General features: G+C 43.1%; 1 protein-coding gene across 2 annotated transcripts; it reads right to left on the bottom strand.

The window, feature by feature from the left end:
* Positions 1-8,366: 8,366 nt before the first annotated feature.
* LOC118369532 (cdc42 effector protein 3-like) lies at positions 8,367-18,571 on the bottom strand. Of its 2 annotated transcripts, none has more exons than XM_035753979.2 (2): positions 17,938-18,571; positions 8,367-10,183 (listed from the first exon to the last, which is right to left on the bottom strand). In XM_035753979.2, the coding sequence occupies exon 2, from the start codon at positions 9,912-9,914 to the stop codon at positions 8,880-8,882; it is 1,035 nt and encodes a 344-aa protein (XP_035609872.1). In that variant the 5' UTR covers positions 9,915-10,183; positions 17,938-18,571; the 3' UTR covers positions 8,367-8,879. The 2 variants fall into 2 exon arrangements, with proteins under 2 accessions (XP_035609872.1, XP_035609871.1); XM_035753978.2 differs by having other exon boundaries at positions 17,950-18,571.
* Between the last annotated feature and the right edge of the window lie 848 nt (positions 18,572-19,419).

The raw sequence follows: 19,419 nt of genomic DNA, 5'->3' as shown, positions 1-19,419 counted from the left end.
CAAATTAATCTGAAACACAACGAAAACGAACAGAAAATGAATACAACAAATGTGTAGAGTCACAAGCTTGATGTAGTCATTGTGTGCTAGGAATATAGGACCAAATACTGAACTTTTTACTACTTTAATGCACATAAGTGCATTTTTCCCAATACCTACGGTTCCCTAAAATGTGGGGACTATGTACAAAAGGTGCTGTAATTTCTAAACTCTTTTGTATTTGTATTTATTATGGATCCCCATTAACTGCTGCCAAGGCAGAAGCTACTCTTCCTGGTGTCCAGCTAAATAAAAATAAATAAAAACCATTACAATACATTCACAACATATTGTGTAACCTCAGGCCCCTACTCTACAACCATATACTGTATCTACAACCAAAATCCATGTGTCTGTGGGTGTATAGTGCGTATGTTATCGTGTGTCTGTGGGCGTATAGTGCGTATGTTATCGTGTGTCTGTGGGCGTATAGTGCGTATGTTATCGTGTGTCTGTGGGTATGTAGTTATCGCTGTATGTTATCTGTGTGCGTGTTATCGTGTGTCTGTGGGCGCATAGTGCGTATGTTATCTGTGTCTGTGGGCGCATAGTGCTGTATGTTATGTTATCGTGTGTCTGTGGGCATATAGTGCGTATGTTATCGTGTGTCTGTGGGCGTATAGTGCGTATGTTATCGTGTGTCTGTGGGCGTATAGTGCGTATGTTATCGTGTGTCTGTGGGCGTATAGTGCGTATGTTATCGTGTGTCTGTGGGCGTATAGTGCGTATGTTATGGGCGTATAGTGTGTTATGTGGTCTGTGGGTGTATAGTGCGTATGTTATCGTGTGTCTGTGGGCGTATAGTTATCGTGTGTCTGTGGGCGTATGTTATCGTGTGTCTGTGGGCGTATAGTGCGTATGTTATCGTGTGTCTGTGGGCGTATAGTGCGTATGTTATCGTGTGTCTGTGGGCGTATATCGTGTGTCTGTGGGCGTATGTTATGTTATCGTGTGTCTGTGGGCGTATAGTGCTGTATGTTATCGTGTGTCTGTGGGCGTATAGTGCGTATGTTATGTTATCGTGTGTCTGTGGGCGTATAGTGCGTATGTTATCGTGTGTCTGTGGGCGTATAGTGCGTATATCGTGCTGTATGTTATCGTGTGTCTGTGGGCGTATAGTATATCGTGTGTCTGTATGTTATCGTGTGTCTGTGGGCGTATAGTGTGTCTGTATGTTATCGTGTGTCTGTGGGCGTATAGTGCGCGTGTGTCTGTGGGCGTATGTTATGTTATCGTGTGTCTGTGGGCGTATAGTGCGTATGTTATCGTGTCTGTCTGTGGGCGTATAGTGCGTATGTTATCGTGTGTCTGTGGGTGTATGTTATCGTGCTGTGGGCGTATGTTATGTTATCGTGTGTCTGTGGGCGTATAGTGCGTATGTTATCGTGTGTCTGTGGGCGTATAGTGCGTATGTTATCGTGTGTCTGTGGGCGTATAGTGCGTATGTTATCGTGTGTCTGTGGGCGTATAGTGCGTATGTTATCGTGTGTCTGTGGGCGTATAGTGCGTATGTTATCGTGTGTCTGTGGGCGTATAGTGCGTATGTTATCGTGTGTCTGTGGGCGTATAGTGCGTATGTTATCGTGTGTCTGTGGGCGTATAGTCCGTATGTTATCGTGTGTCTGTGGGCGTATAGTGCGTATGTTATCGTGTGTCTGTGGGCGTATAGTCCGTATGTTATCGTGTGTCTGTGCCTATGTTTGTGTTGATTCACAGTCCCCGATGTTCCATAAGGTGTATTTTTACCTGTTTTTTAAATCAAATTTTACTGCTTGCATGAGTTACTTGATGTGGAATAGAGTTCCATGTAGTAATGGCTCTATGTGGTACTGTGCGCCTACCATAGTCTGTTCTGGACTTGGGGACTGTGAAGAGACCTATGGTGGCATGTCTTGTGGGGTATGCATGTGTGTCCAAGCTATGTGCCAGTAGTTCAAACCGACAGCTCTGTGTATTCAGCATGTCAATAACTATCACAAATACAAGTTGTGATGTAGTCAATCTCTCCTCCACTTTCAGCCAGGAGAGATTTGACCTGCATGTTATTAATGTCAGCTCTCTGTGTACATACAAGGGCCAATTGAGACAATTGCAATTTTCCCTCTTTGTGGCACCTGACCATACGACTGAACAGTAGTCCAGGTGCGACAAAACCAGGACCTGCCTTGTTGATAGCGCTGTTAAGAATGCAGAGCAACACTTTATTATGGACAGACTTCTCCCCATCCCAGCAAACGTTGGACCATGACAGTTTACAGTCCAGGGTTACTCCAAAGCAGTTTAGTCAATTTCCACGTTATTCATTACACGATTTTGTTGAGGTTTAGGGTTTAGTTCTCCCAAACGTAATGCTACTAGTTTAAATAAAATATTTAGGACTAACTTATTCCTTGCCACGCATTCTAAAACTAACTGCAGCTCTTTAAGTGTTGCAGTCATTTCAGTCACTGTAGTAGCTAACATTTATAGTGTTGAGTCATCCGCATGCATAGACACACTAGCTTCATTCAAAGCCAGTGGCATGTCGTTCACCTGATATGGATGAAAATACCCTCAAATTAAAGCTGCACTTTAACCTCATAGTCATTGTATCATTTCACATTCAAAGTGCTGGAGTACAGAGCCTAAACAACAACAAAATTGTCCCAATGCTCTAGGAGCTCACTGTACGTTGTCTACTAAGTTCAAACTTCACAAAGGCAGTGGTGAAACGTCAATTATTAAACTCACGGCAATCACATAGACCTTTAACCACATGCAAGTGAACAGTTCTAAACAGGTTTACATGGGTCGTGAGTACTGAGGCGGGCTGCACAAAAAGTCCTGCACTGGAATGACGTCTGGATCTCGTCTTGTACCCATCATTCTCCCTCCAATCTGACACTGTTCAGGGCCTCAACCCTAGAATTTTGCCCCCACCTCAGCTTCCGTCTTCACATGCTGCAGACACAAATCTCCCTCACCATGGAAACGGTCTGCAAACAACCGTCAACACGGGCAGACCTGACGTTTGCATGCCCCGGAGACCAAACTGCATGTGAGCCTGCTTGTGGTCTGCTCTGCGTCACTTTCTCCCCTGCTATTTTATTCGCCCCTCAGGTGAAGTAAATACTCTACATTCTGCAGTTTTTTTTTTCTTCTTCTCTGTCTAAGGTGAGCTGGGTTCCATTCCAAGCAACTGATTCAGCAGGTTTGGGGTGAACACACAATCCCTGCTTCTGTGCAAAGCATCACAAAGTGTCCCCGTAAAGCTCCCCTCATTCACCCTGGTCCCGAGGGCTTAATCCAAGCACCAAACCTGGCATTCCCTCCACAAGAAATGATATCTCTTTCTTAGGCAATGAACGCTCATATTTATTAACGAACGCTCATATTTATTATCAAGATAGGCCTAGTTGTAGTCTCAAACATTTCTTCTTGTCCTGCCTTCTGCACGGCCGGAAAGCGTTCGATGTTGTGGCATAGCAGTGTGAGGGGAAAACAAGAAGACCTTTATCCTCCTTACCGTGCTTCTGCTGTCTCCACGGCATGCCAGAGGGCAGGGAAATGTCGTATTAATAAAAATGTCCCTCTTTTCACCTCGTGCAAATATCACTATGAGGGACTCTGTAAATAACACCTCTATGTGAAAGACACTGCACACATTATTCTGGGCTGTCTGAGAGGTGGTGTAAAAATGTGTCTTGGTTTGAGTTATGCTTTCTTTGGCATACCTGGCCCACGGGCCAAAGCTTATTCATCCTGAAATCTGACAGCTTCACCTTAGTCCAGGAAACAGAAACAGGAGAGAGCTGGACTCGCATGATCTCAAATGTTCTGTTGGGGTATTTGAAGCGAGAGGCAGTTTCTTGAGAACCACAAACGATTTATCAACGGTTGTGATGAACCAGAACGTTCTTTGTGAAAACAAGCTTAGCGGTAAATGTTTTACATGTCACATTACATAGGAATTATGGGATGTTTGCATGCATAAAACATTTTAGCCAGTATATTTGGCTTATCATAGGAGGGAATGTTTACTGATCCATGAGCCCAGCTACACATGACTAATACCTCCATTATGTAAAAAAAACATATGGCTATAAACTACTTTGTTTGTTTGTGTTTCCTTGGTCAGTCAACTAGAAAGCCATGTAACGGGCAAGTGAATAAACATGTTTTTCCAGTTAATTCCTCCCTTTTCCCCAGGCTTCTTATTGTCACCACGTTGCCAATCCTCGGCACCAAAGTCACAGAAAATAGAATTGAATGATTAAAGGCCCAGTGCAGTAAGAAAATGTGATTTTCCTGCATTTTATACATATTTCCACACTATGAGGTTGGAATAGTACCATGAAATTGTGAAAATTATTATAATGCCCTTTTAGTGTAAGAGCTGTTTGAAAATACATTTCAGCATGTCGTGGTGGTATGGCGTTCTGGCCTGCCTGGTGACAACGCAAGGCGGTAAGTTAGTAAATAGACCAATAAGAAAGAGTTCCAAACCTCTCTGCCAATAACAGCTAGTTTTCAGTTTTCCTTCCCTACTCAGACCATTCCTAAATAGTCCTAGCAAAACTCTTGCTTGAGAAAATTGCTCTTGCTATTTTTTTATCATTTTAATTGAAAACAATCACAATAAAGTACTTCATTGTTACCCAGAAATTATTTGATATTGAGATAAAAATGGCGGTTTTGGGCCTTTAAGTATTTGCTATTTTTGTTCAGTGACCAACAGACAATTACAGGGCTCCAGGTAGAGCAGAATCTGTCGACGCTTGTGTCACCTCTCCATCCTTCTGGAGTGTCACTAATCTGGCTAAACCAATTACAACACACCCTTTTTCCCCAGCAATAATGACTGTTTTTGTCTGGCTCCGTGTGGTGAAAACATGGAAAATAACTATGTTTGGGCCAAACATTTATAGTAATTGCATTTGAAAGGCACTTGAGTCTGAGCTGGAAAACAGGCAGTGTATTCAAGATTGAGTCAGAGAAACAAGTAGGGATATTGTTCTATTTAGTTATATGTCTGTGGGTGTATCACATGCTAAATGTATCCATTTGGATCATGACTATCTCTCTTTACTTTACTTTGTAGCATACATGGAGGTTGAGGAAAAGCAGCTGGGATAGTGAAGAGTTGAAACCTGGGTTGATCCAGCCCTGCTTTGGCCCTAAACCCCCCGGTCATAAAACACAGGCCAACAAGGTTATTTTCTACCTTCTATATAAATATGCACAATCCATGGCATTATTTATTCTTCCTGCATGATTTTTGGGTAGACCAGCACAGAGAGTTGGCAATTTGGGGATTGAGACAGGCAGTACAGGCTATATGAGGCCTGTAGTTGAGATTTAAAAAAAATCTGACTGGGCTTCCCGAGTGGCGCAGTAGTTTAAGGCACTGCATCGCAGTGTCACTACAGACCCTGGTTTGATCCCAGGCTGTCGCAACTCGCCGTGACCGGGAGACCCATGGTGCGTTGTCCAGGTGAGGAGGGGGTTTGGCCGGCTGGGATGTCCTTGTCCCATCGTGCTCTAGCGACTCCTTGTGGCGGGCCAGGCGTATGCACGCTGACTTCGGAAGCCAGTTGTATGGTGTTTCCTCTGACACATTGGTGCAGCTGGCTTCCGGGTTAAGCGAGTAGTGTGTCAAGAAGCAGTGCGTGGTTCGGAGGACGCATGGTTCTCGACCTTCGCATCTCCCAAGTCTGTACGGGAGTTACAGCGATGGGACAAGACTGTCATTGGATATCACGAAAAAGGGGATTTTTCTTTTTATTTATAATAAAAATAAATCATACTAAACAAACATGTATGATGAAAGACCAAAAGACAATTGGCAGCCCTAACCCAGCACCTCAGTGAAAGATTAGCAGCATGGTCGAGACCAGAAGTTGTACAAGGCTTCACAACTAGACAACAAACTTAAACAATCCCACAAACACACAAATGGAATGTCTCACACCTTTTATAACACATTAGAGACAATTAAAACGTTTTCAGTATTTTACATTTGAGGACGTCAAATCAGTCTCTGGTAATTATTTGTTCTGACACAAAGCCTTTTAACTTTCAAAGGAATGCAACCTATCACACCATACTGCAGCCACAGCACCTTTTGTGACCAGAAGTGTTCACATATAGTTGAAGTCAGAAGTTTATATACCTTTAGGTTGGAGTCATTAAAACTTGTTTTTCAACATCTCCACAAATGTCTTGTTAACAAACTATAGTTTTGGTTAGGACATCTTCTTTGTGCATGGCAAGTAATTGTTCCAACAATTGTTTACAGACAGATTATTTCACTTATAATTCACTGTGTCACAATTCCAGTGGGTCAGAAGTTTACATACACTAAGTTGACTGTGCCTTTAAACAGCTTGGAAAATGACAGAAAATTATGTCATGGCTTTAGAATCTTCTGATAGGCCAATGGACATCATTTGAGTCAATTGGAGGTGTATCTGTGGATCTATTTCAAGGCCTACCTTCAAACTCAGTGCCTCGTTGCTTGACATCATGGGGAAATCAAAAGAAATCAGCAAGTCTGGTTCATCTTTGGGAGCAATTTCCAAACACCAGAAGGTACTATGCTTATCTGTACAAACAACAGTACGCAAGTATAAACCCCATGGGTCCACGCAGCCGTCATACCATTCAGGAAGGAGACACCTTCTGTCTCCTAGAGATGAACGTACTTTGGTGCGAAAAGTGCAAATCAATCCCAGAACAACAGCAAAGGACCTTGTGAAGATGCTGGAGGAAAGACGTACAAAAGTATCTATATCCACAGTAAAACGAGTCCTATATTGTCATAACCTGAAAGGCAGCTCAGCAAGGAAGAAGCCACTGCTCCAAAATGCCATAAAAAAGCCAGACTACAGTTTGCAACTGCACATGGGGACAAAGATCTTACTTTTTGGAGAAATGTCCTCTGGTCTGATGAAACAAAAATAGAACTATTTGGCCATAATGACCATCGTTATGTTTTGAGGAAAAAGAGGGAGGATTGCAAACCGAAGAACAACATCCCAACCATGAAGCACGGGGGTGGCAGCATCATGTTGTGGGGGTGCTTTACTGCAGGAGGGAATGGTGCACTTCACAAAATAGATGGCTTCATGAGGTAGGAAAATTATATGGCTATATTGAAGCAACATCTCAAGACATCAGTCAGGAAGTTAAAGCTTGTTCGCAAATGGGTCTTCCAAATGGACAATGAACCCAAGCATACTTCCAAATCTGTGGCAACGGTTTAAGGAAAACAAAGTCATGGTATTGGAGTGGCAATCACAAAGCCCTGACCTCAATTCCATAGAAAATTTATGGGCAGAACTGAAAAAGTGTGTGTGAGCAAGGAGGCCTACAAACCTGACTCCGTTACACCAGCTCTGTCGGGAGGAATGGGCCAAATTTCACCAAACTTAATGTGGGAAGCTTGTAGAAGGCTGCCCAAAATTTGACCCATGTTAAACAATTTAAAGACAATACTACCAAATACAAATTGAGTGTCTGACCCACTGGGAATGTGATGAAAGAAATAAAAGCTGAAATAAATCATTCTCTCTACTATTATTCTGACATTTCAAATTCTTAAAAAAAATTGCTGGACCTAACTGACCTCAGACAGGGAACTTTTACAATGATTAAATGTTGGGAATTGTGAAAAACTGAGTTTAAATGTATTTGGCTAAGGTGTATGTAAACTTCCGACTTCAATTGCCAAATCAGAATGTTGCCTCAACACCGCTAGGTCAGGAGTTGACCTTCTTGGTCAAAGACAGAGGAGAGCTGCAATCCATCTCTTTGCACGGAAACATAAAAAAAAAGTTTGCCTGTCTTGTGAGACACTTTTACAACCCATTATACAACAACTCTAAACAGCTGATTTATGCCCGATCCTGGATGCTTGTGCTCCGTTACTGGAATGTAGGGAATTTTAAAGAGCCCTCCTCTGCTTGTCCCCATCCGCACGCAGACAAACGGAGCAGGCGCCTGGTTGAGTGCTCTCCTACCAGTGCTCCCACCGCAGGGCAGTGAAGCAGAACGTAAAGAAAGCCAGAAGATGAGAAAGAAATCTGTTCTGTTCTTCTCTTTTTTTTCCACTCTCTCGGGTCTGTTTCCGTTTCGCATCTCTTCTCAGGCCTTCTCGCTTTTTTTGCTCGTCTTTCTCACTTTCCAAGTGTACTGTACTGTGTAGGCCTATCGTCTTCACGTCGAGTTTCTCCATCTTTTACTCTCAAACCTCAGTCATTTTCTCTGAAATATACTGTATCATACCATCAATGATACAACTGCACAATCACATATTATTTCACTCTTTTGAAAAAAGTAGAGGGAAATAGGACACATTTTTATTTATTAATGCCATTTCATAAAAACACAAGTACTGTATATTATGCATAGGATTCTTTGTAGTTTTGTCAATAAAATGGTCATGTGACAAACAAAACAGTGCCTTTATAATCATGTTAAAAGTCACACAAGATGCATTATATTTACAGAGAAACAGGGCTTTAGATTGTGTATCAAAGCAACCTTTTTTATCTACAGCAAAAGCCGGGAAAAGAACACTAAACTACCCTTTACTCTTAATTTAATTGCAAAATAAAAGGCACAATGGCTTTGGTTTAGTAGTAATTCAATAGCACATGCATCTCCTAATACTGGTGGCACAACGCACAAACAATAAAGGCATTGAGACGTCGAAGCTAAATTAGAAACTTATTTTGTAAATAAGGACATAAAGCAGCGCTCCACATGCCATGGACTGTATCTTGACAGGTTTGTGAGACCTTTCTCATACTTCTCTCAAGTTCTGTATTTCCCTTTCGCCTCTTCAGCTTTGGCATTGCTCAAGGTCTGCTCTTTGCCTTGGGGTCACCCATGATGTTGAGTACATCATCAAGAATGGAGGGGCCCAAATCGAGTTCAAGTGACAGAAGAGACCCGGTGATGTGGGAGATTGAATACTGTGACACGCTCTTGTCCTTGGAGAACTCAAAGTCAAAGTCGTAAAGGCGCCCCTCATCCACCCCGCTGTCCCTGTCCACCCAGTCTCCATTGCAATCAGAGAGCTTTTTCTCGAAGCGGAGGGTAATGTCATTGTTAAAGCTTCTAAAGCCATTGCGGTTTTCATTGCCGCTGAAGCCTTCGTTACTATTGAAGATGCTATTGCTGTTTTCATTGAAGACACCATTACCATTGCTGTTGCCATTGATGTGATAGGTAGGTGAAGGCTTTTCATACCCGTTTTCACCATTGTGCTTTTTATGATTACTTTTGGAGACTTTCTTCGTCTTTGGCTTCTCTGGTTTCTCTATCAGATCCAGCAAGACGTCTGGTTTGGTTTTGACTTCTGTCGGATGTCCGGTCGGGTCGCTGCTGAAGACCTCGATGGAACGCAACAGGGTTTCAATCTCCAGGATGTCAGCCCCGTCTGGGCTCCCCAGGGGAGAGGTAGGGATCCGCCCTACCATGCAAACCAGGGGGTCCATAGCGGGCATAGAGAACACAGCGGTGGAGAGGTGGGGTAGGGTGAGGGCCTGGCACCCCCCGATCGAAGGGAGTGAGATGGCGTTCTTCAGAACGGGAGAGGGTGTCTCAGGAAACTGGGCATCAGATGCACTGTTGGCCCGCAGGAACTCGTTGTGGATGCTGTACTGCGGACGGAACACCTCACCTTTCCCAGGCAGGAGCTCAAACTTTCCCTGGAGGAAGGACATGTCCCCGAAGGCGTCCCTCTCACCGCCTTTTCCGATGTGGATGGTGTGGCGGAAGTCCCCCAGCGGTGGGCTGATCATGTCCGGGGACAGGATGTCTCTCAGACGACACTTCTTGCCTTTCTTGCTATTTTTGGACTTCAGGTAGATGGGCGCTTTGGCAGGCATGGTGGTCACTGTTGAATTGAGCTCAGAGATAAAGGACAAAGAGGACTCTCCTGGAACTTTAGGATTGGTGAAGAACTTCACACTGAACACAAGGTCTCCCTGGGGAGATGAGGAAATTACATTCTCAATGAAATGGCTGTGTTGTCTTGTGCTGCTCCAAAGATAGCTTTGATATTTCTGTCATTAATTAGGAAATCCAAGCTGATCAGGAGTCCAAGTTCTCACCAGTGTTGTCTATGAGGTTGCAGTGTGGTCAACCAGCCACATTTCTGAGGAAAGAAAGAGAACAAAATGTTTTTCCCCTAAACATACACAGTTTATCAGTCTATTAGTCAAATCTGGGGTATGTTGTGCCAAGATGCTTGAGCCAATGTTACATTTTACATTCCAATAAAATGTTGATACATAGACATTTCTCCAACTTCTTCCCTGGAATCCCAACTGGTCTGTCACTGATGATCTACACTTCATGTCAATCCCCATTCAAATAACAATATAAAGTTACTTACACAAGACGACAAAATAAATCGTGGACACACACAGAATGTCTTCATCCCCAGTTCCCCTCATCCCCCTGCATTTAGAGAGCGTAAAGGCCATATGAGATTCGAGGGCAAGGCCTGGTGAACTGAAGCCCAGGCTCAGGCCCATCTGCTCAGGTCCTTACAAGCTCAGCCCCCCACGGCTTTCTCCTCCTACATGTGCTAATATGGAACAGCTGGACAGCAGATTGGGCGAAGAGAGGTGAGAGGGCTTTAGTAGGATCAGAGCAAGGCAGACGATGGAGGATGGACACGCACCAAGAGGGAAAGAGGGGAGGTTTATAGTGATGCAGAGAAAGAGGGAAGGGAGGAGTTAGGAGAACTAACGGTTGGAGGAGGGCTACAGGGGATTATTGGAGGATTTTAAAAGAGGGGGAGGCAGATGCTTATTTGTTTTTACTTTGATAGCTGGACGTTCTGTTTCAATCGTGATTTTGACTGAAATACCAGTCATCCCACTGGGCAGTCATCAGTTCAACCTCTAGTTTTGATTTACATTTGATTGTCAACTAACGTGAATTCAACATGAAATCAGCCCAAAAAATGTTACCATGTCATTGGAAAAATACAAATTGAGTGTATACAAATTGAGTGGATGTAAACTTCTGACCCACTGGTAATGTGATGAAAGAAAGAAAAGCTGAAATAAATAATTCTCTGTCACGTTCTGACCTTTATTTCCTTTGTTTTGTCTTTATTTAATATGGTCAGGGCGTGAGTTGGGGTGGGCAGTCTATGTTTGTTTGTCTATGTTTGGTTTCTGTTTCGGCCTAGTATGGTTCTCAATCAGAGGCAGGTGTCGTTTGTTGTCTCTGATTGAGAATCATACTTAGGTAGCCTGGGTTGGTTTGTGGGTGTTTTTTTTTTCCGTGTGTGTGTTTGTTGCCACACGGTACTGTTTAGTTTTTTTTTGTAGATTTAACGTTATCGTTTATTGTTTTTGTTGGAGTGTTCATTTTGTCTTTATTAAAATATCGTCATGAACACTTACCACGCTGCATCTTGGTCCGATCCTTACTCCTCTTCAGACGAAAAGGAAATCTGCCGTTACATTCTCTCTACTATAGTTCTGACATTTCACATTCTTAAAGTTAAGTGGTGATACTAACTCACCTAAAACAGGGAATTTTTACTAGGATTAAACGTCAGGAATTGTGAAACCGAGTTTAAATGTATTTGGCTAAGGTCTATGTAAACTTCCGACTTCGACTGTATTCATGGGTATAGCTGGTAAGCACGCCCCTTTAAGAAAATGCACTGTGAGGTCAAGCGGTGCCCCATGGATTGGTGATGAGCTGAGAAATATAATGATTTTGAACGTTATGATGCCAAAAAAGCAGCAGATAAATCTGGCAATCTTTTTGATAAGCAAATGATTGTAAATGAAGAAATCTTGTATAGACACAACATTTATATACTGTTGTAAAGTGTGATGGGCAAACTGTGGAGAACGTTGAATGCTATTATGGGTAGGAATTCGAACATGTCCTCCTCTTTTGTTGAATCAGAGGGTATATTAATACAAAACCACAAGACATCGCAAACTGCTTTAATTCATATTTTACAGGCAAAGTGGACAAGTTGAGGAATTCTATGATTCCAACTAATGGCTGTCACATCCTGACCATAGAAAGCCTTTATTTTCTATGGTGGAGTAGGTCAGGGTGTGACTGGGGGGGGTGTTCTAGTTTATTATTTCTATGTGTAGTCTAGTTTTTGTATTTCTATGTTGGCCTGGTATGATTCCCAATCAGAGGCAGCTGTCTATCATTGTCTCTGATTGGGGATCACATTTAAGCAGCCTTTTCCCATCTGTTGTTTGTGGGATCTTGTTTTTTGTATTGTTGCTTTTGAGCCCTACAAGGCTGTACGTTCGGTCGGTCGGTCGGTCGGACGGTCGGACGGTCGGTCGGTCGGTCGGTCGTTCGTTCGTTTGTTTCTCTTTATTGTTTTGTTGCTGGTTCACAAATAAATGATGAACTCAAATCGCGCTGCGCCTTGGTCTACCCATTTCGATGAGCGTTACAATGGCTCCATGTCACATACCCTTAGGAAAGGTTGGATCATGAAGGAGAGGCAATGCATGTTTGAATTTCACCAAGTAGAAAGGGAAGAGGGGGAACGGCTGCTGTTGTCTCTTTCGGATGACAATTCACCTTGTATGGATAATCTTGATGCCATATTGCTTAGAGTTACAACTTACCAAATATCTACCCCAATCTCTCATATTTTTAATAAGTGCTAAATGTATGGGGTGTGCCCAGAAGTCTGGAAAGAGTCAAAGGCTATTCCACTACCTAAGGATAAAACATCTGCATTCACTGGTCCTAATAGTCATCCTTTAAACTTGCTGCCTGTGTCAAGTAAATTATTGGAAAACATTGCATTTGTACAAATCAAGGATTATTTCTCATGTAACTGGTTTTCAGCATGCATACAAAGGGCATTCTACGAGTACGGCCTTAGCATAAATGACAGATGATTGGTTAAAGAGTATAGATGACAGGAAGTTAGTTGGTGCAGTGTTGTTAAATTTCAGTGCTGCTTTTGATGTAATTGATCATGAACCGTTACTAGGTAAACTAAAATATTATGGTTTTAAGTCTGCAGCTCTATCCTGAATGGAAAGCCATCTATCCGGGACAAGGTAAAAAGTGTTCTTTAATGGTAGTTTTTCAAACAGTAAAGATATACTGTGGTGATCCTCAAGGAAGCTGCCTAGGCCCACTTCTCTACTCTGCTTTACTAATGATTTACCTTCAGTATTGAACAAAGCAAGAGTGGTCATGTATGCTGATGACTACAATATTTATCGCAGCATCAGAATATAAGGAGCTAACAGATGTACTGAGTAGTGAACTAAGAATGGTGTCAGAGTGGGTTGATATGAACAGATTGGTGTTTATAAAACTAAATGTATTGGGTTCAAAATATATGCTTGCTGATGATCCCCAATTTAATTTGTCTGTGAATAGAATGCATGTAGAGCAAGTGAAAAAAATTAAACTACTAGTTGTCATGTTGGACGCAGCTTTATCATGGGCAGAACACATAAATAACATTAAGATAGGTACGGGAATTTCTGTTTCAAGTAAATGTTCAGATTATGTAACATCTAGCACTCTGAATCAGGTGATTCAATCCCTGGTCCTATCACACTTTCCTATCAGTACTGTCCAGTTATATGGTTGTCTGCAGCAAAAAAATATATAAAAATCTCAAAATTGCTCAAAACAGGGCTGCCAGATGACCTCTTCATTGCTCTATCCATATCAATATTATCCAAATGCGTCACAATCTCTCATGGCTTCACGTTGAAAACAAACGCATATCCAGTATTCTAATTTTCTTTAGGAATGTTATATTTTTCAAACAAATACAGTATTTTTCAGGCCAGTTAGTACATCTCTAAGACAACCCAAGCCAAGGACAAATCACCTTAAATCTGCATTTTTATATAGAGCCATAGCTGAATAGAACCCTTTACCAATCCATATTCCTAAATCCACCTTCGAGAATCTTTTTAGGAACATCTAACGCGATAAACCATATGACTGGACAGGAAATAGAAAGCATCAACTGAATGTTAAATGTGTTTCCTGTCAGGTATTTTAATCGTCTGTGTTGTCTACTTGTTAAATGTTTGTAAAGTATTCATTTGTAATTGTTTGTAATATCTTATTAATTGGTGTTGGACCCCAGGACGATTAGCTAATGTTACGGCGTCAGCTAATGGGGATCCTAATACAAATTCACAAATTCACATTTATCCATGATACATGTTTAGTGGGGACAGCCATGGACACATGGCATGGTGTTTATCTGGACTGCAGACCGGATACCTGTATAACTGTGAAGACGACAGACACAGCAGTCTTTTTCAACCAGAGGTATTTGGTGCCTAGACTAAATGAAGGATAATATCACCGTTGCCCATCTAAATGATAACATCAGTGTTTCCTGTACTAAAAATAATTTGACTTCCCATTGAGTGAAGCAATATTGGCCTCTGCATTTCCCATGACACCGCTACATTTTTAAGTCTCATATAGCAATGATCATACATACATTATTATTGGAAGACCTACTTACTCAAACAATACAAAACCAAAGTGCCAAAAACTGAACATATGGTAGGCTAAATGAAGCGGTTCAGAGAATGTCCTCACTTGGGCATTACAACACAAATAAATTGTCACTTAACAAGCACTGTGGCTCTCTCTCTCTCTATGTATATATATATATATGCATGACAAGTAGGGTGGAAGGATGCAGAATATGTGTGAGTGGGTCTGAATGGCAACACCGCTCTCTTAAGGGGCCCTGTGCATGTTAGTGTTGGAGTGAGTCTAAGTGTTTGTTTGAACACGCGAGAAGAAGCAAGAAGGTTTGAACACGCGCCATGTGTTTGTTCGCTGTGCGCCTGACAGGGAGAAATTGAGAAAGAGAGAAAGAGGAATAACAGACCGTTTAAAAGAGTCCTGCAGTGTTTCTTTTTAACGGGACAGAAAAGAAAACAAAGATCCCCTGCCTCGCATAGCATCTGACTCCTTTTCCCTTCTCCCTCTCTCCCTCTCTCTCTCTCTCCGCCTCTCTCCGTACTGCTCTTTCTCAGTTGACCTTGACAGCTAAGGCCCACTGCGGCTGGGTTCCGATAGGAAGTCGGAGAAAAGCAAACCTCCAAATCCTAAACCCTTCCGCTCATGGGCTCCTTCCAATGTATGTACTCTGTGCTGTGACTGCAACTGCAGCCGCGTTACCTGCCTTATAATACCTTCCCAAACTGCAGACGGTCACTGGCTTAGGCAGCTACAGTCTGACACACGTATTGATTATTGGACTGCCCTAGCATCAGAGCCAGACCACCTGCTGGGTCTGTGCGGATGGAATACAGATCCGCTATTCTCAAGTGTCATGGGAAATCCATAGCATTATGATGGATGACCGTGTTCTTTGTTGTTGCTGTATAGTCCCTATATAGATTTCCTCATCCGAGCCAAATTCCTTCTAGTCCAGCGATGGGGAATTTGGCTCGGGTGGAAGATTTCTACAGAGTTATGCTATCGATAGTATAGCTAGAGAGACATCCGATAGCATAGAGAGACATGCGTTATGCATCTAAATCAAGGTCAACAGCCGTTGCCCATGAAATGTCAGCTGGTGTACGGAAAGCGGATGACCTTCAAACGGATCATTCTGGTGGCGGAATGGAGTTTGGCTGCATTTGGCAGGCATGATTGGAATGTCAGAGGCCACTAGTTAATTAAAAAGGAAGTGGTATTCAGCTCAGTCAGCTAACTCTGTTTTTCTGAGAGGATAACTAATAGCGGACGCCAGCTGTTATAAAAGCAAAGTATCGGATATATATATATATATATGACACATGGGGTATGAACTGATATACAAAACATTGCTTGATTCAACACAGAGTTTTTCCAATGTGAAATTACTACACAAAACTCTTGCAACCGACGGAATGTTATATATATGAAGCATATGACAATTTCAGCTCTGCAGATGTTGCCGGGTTTAAAAAGCTCATGATCGGCAATAGTTTTGACTGGAAACACTATATACATGTCTAAGTAATAACTATCCAAAATATGTGTACATATAAAAAACTATGTGTACTGTACTGTAACTGTGCAAACAAAAGTACCATGTATGTAAATGTGTGTATGTATATAAAAAAAACAGAGGGGATAATATTTATATATTTTTTATTAAAAATGTTTTTCTGACAGGATAACTAATAGAGGACGCAAGCTGTATAAAAAGCAAAAAATATCTGATATAAATATTTAAACTGGAACTTTCACTGGTTGTGAAATTGCTGAGGAGGTGCGTACTGGTCTAACTCCTACTCAAGGCCAGATTCACACTGTACTTTTGGACCGGAGCCCAAGAGGAGCAGCGAGAGCAGCGAATGTTCGTTGCCAGTCCTGGGCCCGCCGCGACGCCACTGCAGAATGCGGTCAAGGGTTTTCATTTACACCTCCGGGGAAGGGGGGTGGTGATCTGCTGGCGCCTTCCTCCCAAGTGGTTGCTGAGCACCGGTCCAATCATCGAGAGTGGCGAATAAAGCTAATGTGTCATTGGGTCGGCTGTATGTATCTGTGCAGGCATGATGGGGGAGCTGGAGCCGTTCCAGCCTCTAAGGACAGCATTGGGTTCGTTACAGACATGGGGAGTTCCATGTAATGCAAAGCAAGGTCCAGTTAAGGGGATTAGCTATTGTAAGCAGAGAGGGTTGCAGTAGACTAGGGAAGCGCTGAGGGTTTTGGGTAATGGACAGATGATTTTGGGTGAGGGCCGTGGGGTCCGGTTATGGACCCCATCTCTCATCTCCTCACAACCGGCTGTTTCGACTCTTTGCGTCAGTTTGTTCTCACTGTACACAGAAATGCATCATATGGGTGAAGAACCTAGAAAGGCCTACATTAAGCATTGAAGCCTCACACACTTCGGCTCACAATTTGACCTATTTGATCCATTACCGTTCTTCAAAAAAAGGAACCATCACAATCCTTCCTTCAGGCAAATGTTTGTCTCATACTAGCATTAGTGGGATATTAAGGTTTTTAGGGATTCCATGGTCGCTGAACATGAACATATGGTTTTGTAAAAACATAGTTATATTTTGATATATTTTAAAGTCTAACCTTTAACCCCTTTAATTCTGACATGACCATGAATAGATTGTCCCCTTTCTTTTCGTCCGCAATTTAAAAAAGAACTAGGGCATACCACCGCAGAGGGTAATGGTAGCCCTAAGAAGACTCGGTCGGAGCTGTTTCTGTTACATAAAGAAACCTCAATTACAGGCAGTTGTTCCTCTTGGGGCCTGGATGTGGCTGTGGTGGGAGTGCAATAGAATGGCAGGGTGGTGTGTTTGTTCTGTCTGATTCTCCCCTCCTCTGTACCTCCCCACCCCAGCTGTCAGTGTTTACCCCCCGTGCCACCCGCTAGCGTGGGTTCTGCCCAGTTGTCCTTGGCAGGGCCGGGCAGGAAACCATATCAAAGCAGAAAAGACATGAAGGGAATGACAACACAACCACTCACTGGCAATGCGATGAGTGCAGTCTGATGAGCCACTCCAAAAACCCCTCAAAAACCCTTGCGAGAGCCTAAAAATAAAATCTGTTCACTCGGGAGATTAACACAAAGCTCAACATGTCAGAAGTGTGTTGCCTGGCTTAAAATGTCCCCTCTAGGAAAGAAAGAAGTGGTGTCAGGTTGCCCCGAACTGCTCACCCCTTGTAATGTAAAATACCCCTGCACTCTTTATATCCATAACTGAACACTAATTATCACATTCAACAGTGATGAACCACAGAGACACACACTAACCTCAACATTGTCCCTTTGAATATTTAGTCTCATTGAAGGTTTTACCATAATGTACCAAATCACTGTACATGATGCGATGCCAGAGATATTCTACACCCATTACACACTAACAAGTCTTAAACATTGCTCACCCTTTCCCTCACCTTGTGTAATTCCTTGGATAAGCTCCTGGTTCCTGCCGAAAGGTGTCCACTGCCCTCCTGAAGGTCTGCAGTCCTAGTGCTGACTGCTAAAGAGGTGTGTGTGGCGTGTGGTTCCCAAACTCACTGGGGCTGACTGACTACTGTCTCTGCCCTGGGCACTTGCTCTCGGGAGGGATGTCTGCCAGACAGCTGTTTTTGGAATTCCTCTCAGGTTCGATCTAGCTATTCCACTCTGGAGCTGTAGTCTCCTCCTCCTAACCACCTCTCACCGCTGCCTGCAGCACCGGTGTCTGTCTGTCTGCTCCCCTAGCCACAGCTTGAGGCGGTTTTGAACGGGTGGAGTGGGATCCTCTCCTTTTCCCTGGTGTGTCTCTTGCTCTCTCTTCCGTCAGCGGGCAGCTATCTGCTGGGGTGGAGAGAGGTCAGGCTGAGGGTGAGGTCTGGCGCTCTGGAGGTCTGCTCAGCAGCTGGTTGGAGGATCCTCTGCTGCTGCGCTGGACGTCCCTCCTTTCCCGAAACAGTGCTGTTTTAAACTGTCTGTTCTCTGCCTCTCTCTCTCTCTCTCTCTCTTTTGCTCTCTCACTCAGTTTCCCACTCTATCCTCTCCCTCTCTCCTCTTTACTCTCTCTGCCTTGATCTGATCCAATCTGCTCTGTACACCTAGTGGGCATACAGCAGACACTGTTTTCAAGGTCTCGCTCTCATAAAATACATTGAGGCACTCATTCTCCCACCATTTCCCTTGACTATTTTCAGACCGGCTCATTCATTCACATTCTGGCTCGCTCCTTTGTACCGCATAGCACAGTATGCTTTATGTTCTTCCAAACATTTTCTCTGTTTCCTACATGGTTGAGTAGGCTAAATTCTACAGGACTCTGCGGCACTGCAGTGATCCAGAGGACAGTTATTAATTGGCTACCAGACAACACATGACATACTTTTGTTAAACTGCTCCCCTGGTGGGATCCCCATATACCCAATTGAAATGTGTGTGTGTGTGTTTTATTGCCCCTTATCACAGTGGCTAGGTGAAAAGGACAATGATGTTCACATAATCTTCTTGTCGCTTTGTAAACCCTCTAACCTGATGCCCTCAAGGACATAGTGAAGCCGTGCTTCACAAATTAAGAGGTATTTTGCAGCGCTCTGCTGCTATTCTTTCCCCCCCAAAACAATCACCTTGGTAACCACTGCTGCTCTGTTGTGACGTTGGGGGGGGGTTAGAGAGAGAATGAGAGGAGGGGAGAGACGGGGGATATAGAGTGGGTGATAGCCGCCTCCCGTTTATGCCTGTGTTTATGTTGGGGGAAAGTAGTGAATGGGTGTCCTCACATGTCCAAATTCTATACTAAGAGTAATCCTGTCATGTTCAATGTAGGACAGATCACAAAATTCCCACTCCTCCGCTCAAGTAAATTTGACATTGATAACTCACTCGCCCTAATCAAATCAAATAACATGTTATTA

This window comes from Oncorhynchus keta, chromosome 36, assembly GCF_023373465.1.
Source record: "Oncorhynchus keta strain PuntledgeMale-10-30-2019 chromosome 36, Oket_V2, whole genome shotgun sequence".
NCBI classification, from domain to species: Eukaryota; Metazoa; Chordata; class Actinopteri; order Salmoniformes; family Salmonidae; genus Oncorhynchus; species Oncorhynchus keta.
Note: the sequence above shows the minus strand (reverse complement) of the source record. Positions and strands in the feature narration are given on the sequence as shown.